The sequence below is a fragment of the Acanthaster planci genome, linkage group LG21, assembly GCF_054643075.1.
Source record: "Acanthaster planci isolate LZ-2023a linkage group LG21, COTS_SCS, whole genome shotgun sequence".
Taxonomy (NCBI): Eukaryota; Metazoa; Echinodermata; class Asteroidea; order Valvatida; family Acanthasteridae; genus Acanthaster; species Acanthaster planci.
The window spans coordinates 2,346,956-2,353,343 of record NC_141797.1 but is presented as its reverse complement, the minus strand read 5'-3'; the positions used below and the strand labels follow the sequence as shown (position 1 = coordinate 2,353,343).

At 55.5% G+C, this 6,388-nt stretch overlaps 1 protein-coding gene across 1 annotated transcript; it reads left to right on the top strand.

Annotated features, from left to right (window-relative positions):
- The first annotated feature begins 2,808 nt into the window (after nt 1-2,808).
- Nucleotides 2,809-3,261, top strand: LOC147795679 (uncharacterized). Its single transcript, XM_087131450.1, has one exon. It carries the CDS (start codon nt 2,809-2,811, stop codon nt 3,259-3,261), a length of 453 nt encoding a protein of 150 aa, XP_086987576.1.
- Nucleotides 3,262-6,388: the final 3,127 nt, after the last annotated feature.

Sequence of the window (6,388 nt, the reverse complement as noted above, 5' to 3'; positions counted from 1 at the left end):
CAGAGGGACATTTAACCCTTTTCAAAGATAACAAAATGGTTATGAGATACATGTATTTCATAGCAAACATATCCCTTTTGCTAAACACGTTCTTATAGCTAAGTACACTCTAAAAACTCCAGGGCCTAAATTGACCCAGAAATAGGTCCCATTCCGCGTTGACCCTTTTCCGGATCAAATTATGACCCGGAAAGGGTCAAATAGGATCAGGAAAGCGTCAAATATGACCCAAAAGGGGCTCATATTCTGACCCAGAAAAGAGTCACGCTGAATGGGACCCAATTCTGGATCAATCTGACAAGGGAGGTTTTAGAGTGTAGTTTCAACTATGAATCTACGAATGTATCAGGGTCGACCGACTGCATCATAGCATTGAAATAATCTGAAACTAATCAGTTTCCCAGACCAAGTCAGTGAAAAGCATCAAAGTGATCTACAATCGTGATCTAGATCTGTTGCTAGCTCTGTTTAATTCTCGAAAACTGACTCTCAAAGCTCTTATCCACGCATGTGCATGTGACAAGGTATGAATATACAACGAATAGCTACATACATACATCATAATGTGCATGTTTAATTGACAGGTGTGGTTTGGCTCAGTGAAGGTTTTGTCATGTAATGAGAAATTTATCAATTCCATTCCGAAACTAAAGTTGATTTCTTCCATTCCAAATGGTAAGAAATAAATATGCATTTTAATAATTGATTGCAAAAAGCTGCCTTCGGTAGGACATCCCAATTTTGTTTCTGTTAACATTTTTCCGTCGCAGACGGGAAGCATCGGTAGTACCTCATCTGTTTGAGGGCGCGCTATTAAACCTCCCCTACCCACGGAATATTCTTCAAAATGGCTGCCATCTCTCTTTTCACAGTATATGTGCTACGACCTCACAGCCAAAGTAAGGCCGTGTCCGAAACGGGCTTCCAGAGCTACGGCTAGGTCTATTGTCTGCGCGTCTCCACGCATTTCCAATGGAGTGAAGACCTAGATCTCGACAAGAGATTCGGATGCAGGCTAACTTTCTTAGGATATACGCTAAACTGTACACAAAATCCATGCTTTTCCATGAAAGACACAATTCCACATCAGGAAGCCAAAGTGTTGATACTGCATTTTATGGTTGTCATTATGGGGCCGACCATGCCTACCGATGAGGTGATTTTTAAGGACTCTACAAGCGTTCAGCTGCCTGATGTGGTAGTCCTGATCATTGTGGTGCTATCTTCATGGTTGTTCCATGGTCATAATTGGTATTATGAAGATGTTGTGTCTCTGTTGCGCATGCATGGTCGTGGTTGTGGCGACTTTGCAAGTGTTTGTCAAAGTTATTGTGTTAACTCATCATTGCAGACCATGCAAACAAATCATCTTCTGGAGGATTTCTAGAGTTGCTAGCTTTAATGAAACGCTTCAGGTCCTCCAGGCGTCTATCTTGACTGAAATCATCATTCATGCCAGCCTTAATGACGTGAGCAAAACAGACGACAAGCAACACCACTTTGATGGAAAACATGTTGACGTGAAGATGCTGAAGCAAAAAACGATTCTCGACGGCACTTACAGCATTAGGATACATGGGAATCACGCTAATTCTGTTAATTCTCGAGTGATGCCTTTCCAATATCAGAACAGAAAGAGTGCGTGCGCTTTTTCAGTGATAAGGCACCTTTCCATAGGTACTGTAGCATGTCCTACTGATCAGGGTTCGACGCTGGTATAGAATCACACATAGCCGCAACTCGCTGTTTTGGTCACGAAATCTGTTTTAATGCTGTCGTCCACAACAATGCGTTTTTAGCTCAGCTCTGAACATGGCGCCTGTCAGCACGGACTCCGCAGGCGCGAGGCGGGAAAACCGCGGGCCGTTCGCATACCAGTGCGGACAGCCAGCCAACTCCATGCGGGTCCCAGTTGGCGCCTTCACCGGCCGGACTCGCCGGCGCTACACCGCCCCCTCGGAGGACTCTTGTTCGTCCCCGAACGAGGCGGCGCAACCCGGCGGGCCAGCCCGAGGCCATCCCGGTCGCCCCTGCGCAGCGTACAAGGAGTGAAAACAAGCAACAAGTACAAGTCTGGTGGGTTCCGAGGGTCTTCTCCGCTACCATGTGGGGGATCCAGGGGTCCAGTGTGGAGGAGACTCCAGTCGCTGCGGTGCCCCCGGCATTACCTCGCTGCTCCAGGGGGGCAGACTCCGGTGGGCAGGGGTCGGCCCCCTCCGGCGGATTCAGACCCCCCACGGAGCTGGCAGACGGAGGCGGAGGACGAGTTCCTGGTTGCGACAGCCGACATGGACGGAGAGGAGGATGACTCGATTTTGGACGGGTTTCCCGAGAGTTGGGACCTGAGCAAGCTAGCTCAGGAGCAGCAGGACGACCCGGAGCTGGGACCGGTCTGCCAGTGGCTGGTGACGGGGAGCGACCGGCCTGAATGGGAGGACATCTCCGACCTTGGCGCCGGGGTCAAAAGCTAGTGGTCCAGATGGGACACACTGCGCCTATTCTGAGGGGTCTTGCAGGTGAAGTGGGCAAGGGCCGACGGGGGGCTCCCCACCTGGAAGATCGCCGTCCCGCAGGCCAGGGTGCCAGAGGTTCTACTTCTTGCCCACAACCACCGAGCTACTGGACACCTCGGGTGTCCGAGCGGGGTCGCTCGGACCGTGGCCCAACTTAGGCAGGCCCCTGTGTATTGGAGGGAGATGAGACGGCAGGCCGAGGAGTGGTGCCAGAAAGTGTCAACTCTGCGGTTCTAAGAAGTCCCCACCGCGTCCTGGGAGAGCCCCGCTTCGACAATACCTGGCGGGGGCCCCTATGGAGCGGATCGTCATTGACCTTATTGGACGCCTGCCCCGAACCAAGGCCGGAAACACCAGCATAATGGTTGTGGATGAGAATCATGACGACTGGGACGAACATCTTCCCTACGTCCTGATGGCCTACCGCTCCTCTCAGCACGATAGCACCAGGCTCACCCCGAACATGCTCATGCTCGGGCGGGAGGTGGGACTTCCCCAGGACGTCGTTGCAGGGTCACCGGAGGAACGAAAGGAGACTACCGAGGCACTAAATTGCGTCGACGAGCTGAGAGCGAAGCTCACGCGGACCCACAAGTTTGCCCGGAGACACCTGAGGCGGACTCAGAGCTACCAGAAGCAGCAGTACAACCGTCGCGCCCAGGAGGGCGGGTTGGAGCCCGGCCAGGCTGTTTGGCTGTTCGGTGGTGGGACGGACCGTTCGCGGTGCTACAACGCCTCAACGACGTGACCTACAAAGTGCAGCGTAGCGCCCGAGCGAAGGCTCAGATCGTGCACCGCAATCGGCTAAAGCACTACCTGGGCGACGTGCAGCTTGGATGGTGGGAGCGCACAGCCCGTGGAGCCTTGGCCGAGGAGGCGCCAGCACGGGCAAAGGAGCCAGCGGATCCGGCCCTCAGTCCTGCCCACGGGGGGCCGTCTTCCCCCGTTGACGAAGGGACCACATCCTGGAACCTGTTGACGGGGCGAAGTCGGGACGCCCGGGCCGGAGCGGCGGTGTGTCGAGCGGGGAGAACTCAGAAATAAGCAGCCAGGGGGGCAGCGCGCCGGCGGAGCCATCGCCGTGCGAACTGGAGGCGGGGAGAGCGCGCGTGACTCGCAAGGGGCGGCGGGTTCGGCGCCCGGCGCGATTCTGCTCCACGCTAACTCCTGAATCTCCCTCTGTTTCTCTCCCCAGGATGGACCGGTTTGCCTGCCCCCACTGTAAGGCACCAAGTCAAAATAGAAACGGTTCATGAAGTGGGAAACGATACATAAGCGATAAGCTCCTTACCCGCTTCAGAGTAAAGCGGGCAACGATAGGGTGTCACTACCTAAATGCTTGTGGTTTGATGAACACCACTCCTAGGTGATGTTTTCTAACAATAGAGAGCTTTAAGGATTACACTCCATTGTGGCTGAGTCATTAGAGCTGTTTATCAACAGCTGGGACCCCAGCCCATTGATATGTCAACAATTTTTTGGGGGTTGGGGATGGGTTTATACTACCGTTTACATGGATAAGGATTTTTTTCTTCAGTTTGCCACGCTACCCTTACCAACATTAGTGGACTTTTCTTATTTCACATTTTAGATTGATTTTAAAGTCCTGTAATTGTTGCATCTATAATCTGCTCCATTTACTCTATTGTCTAATCCAATTATTGACAAATCTGTGATGTGGAAATCACTGCCTGACAGTGCTAGATTTGGGAAAGAAAACTACAGATCTTAATTCAGTGACAGGAGACTTAGTGATGCACATAGGCCTGTTGACTCTGATGGGGTTAGTCTTTTGTTAAGAGATTAATTGCTTCCCCTCCTCAATAAGCTGTGCTAAGCCTGTGGATGAACTTGCCCAATTTACACAACAAAGCCGATGCACAATAACCATTCCTGGTAAGCTGGCAGTCAGGGCTTTTGTACCAAGGTGGGGGAGATGGTAGTATGCATCAAAGGGGTGGCCGCCTAGCCAATTCTCTTTCGGGAAACGGTGCCTTGCAACCATTACCCACTTGGTCAACCGTTTCTATTTTGACTTGGCGCCTAAGCGAGAATTCCGCCAGCAGACTAACTTGCGGCGGCACCTGAGGTCGGCGTGTCCGGAGCTGTTCGCCACCCGGCCCCATACATGTGAGCGGGGGTGTGGCCGCTGCTTCTACCGCTCGGACGTGCGGGATCGGCACCACCGACACTGCGACCACGTCCTCGTTGGCCAGATCCAAGCGAGGATCCTGACGTCCCGCAGGTCTCCGCTAGTGGCGGGGAGTTGGGGGGGGGGTGACGAGTTCCCCATGGAGCAGTCTCTCCCCCTGCCGGTCCTCCGGAGGGAGCCGCACGGACCCGCCCCCGGTCAGCTGCTGCAGGTGAGCCCCCGCCGCCGGTGCCTTCTCGGCGCCGAAGGCGGGGGTCGCAAGGCCGGCCGGAACAACGAGATCAGTCGGACTCACCTTCCAGTGCGGCCCGGGCCCCCGCGGCGGCCGCTGCGGCCGGGACCGCCCCCCTGCGCCGCTCAGTAGAGACGGGGAAGCAGACTGAGGAAGAACCCCCAGCTCTGGTTTGGAGCAGGGGCCGCTGGAGTCTGCCCCCGGCTCCTGGGTGACGTATGCGGGGGATTTGCCTGCGACTGGGGGTGCGAGCCACTCTGCAGGAGGAGCGGGCCACCAGAGACACAGACACCATGATGGACCTACCCCTCTGTGAGCTTCACCACAGTGAGGTAATCTGCCCAGGACGAGCTTCCGTCATACCGGTCCGAAGCAGCACTGGTCTTCGGTCCTTCTGCTCGGCTCCCCCCGCACGGGGATCCGCCTCATGTGCCTGTATGTGGATCCGAGGGTCATCCGCCTCACACAGACACGTGCAGATCCCCAAGTGGGGATCCGCCTCATTAGTTTGTGCGCAGATCTGAGGGGAAACCGCATCGCATGTCTGCACGCAGATCCGGGGGGGGATCCGGCTCGCACAGACACGTGTGGATCCCCGAGTGGGGATCCGCCTCAGACAGATACTATAACCAGTATTACCAGCTTCAGCTACCTCGCGCCGAGGCTCCAACCCCGCGGCAGCCGCCCGGCCGCGCTCCGAGAGGAACGTTCTTTCGGCCACGACGGTACCGCAAGAGGGCGCCCTGACGCTACCACAAGACATGAGTGAATTTCCAACTGGCTCCCGTCGGGACCCCCCAGCCGCGGACCCACCCTGAAGGCGCTCCGACTGGAACGCCTCTCCCAGTGTGTCCCGGCCGCCAGAGGGCGCCCCGCGGACGCCGGTGATGGGTTTACTAGTGAGGGGTTGGAAGGATGTCGCCTGGCCATGCCCCACCCCCTCCCCAGCGACCGGGGCGAAATGGTCGTGCTCCAAACAGAATCGCACCTTTCTCGCCCCATCGACTTTGGGAGGGGGGAAGTCGCCCGGGGACTGCGCAGACTTGGCTGCATTCTCCAGGGGACCTAACCCAAGATCCCCCCACGCCGCGCACTCGACGCACCCGATACCCTCAAATCTCCGCCCCCCGCTCCTGGATAACTGTTCTAGATTCCCTGCAAGGAACGACTCTAGCTCGCCCGCCAACCTAGGCGAGTTCCACGTCGCCTTTGCAGTCTGGGCCCCCGACGACGGGGCCCCGTACTGGCCTGTGCTGCCGCTGTCTAGCGAGTCCGGCACCCGACCCAAATCATCCACCAATTCCATGGCACAGAGAAGGCGAAGAGTTTACCTGTTTTTACAGCTATCCAGCATCCCACCGCTGCCAACAGTTGTAGCGTGTCCTACTGATCAGGGTTCGACGCTGGTATAGAATCATACACAGCCGCAACTCGCTGTTTTGGTCACGAAATCTGTTTTAATGCTGTCGTCCACAACAATGCGTTTTTAGC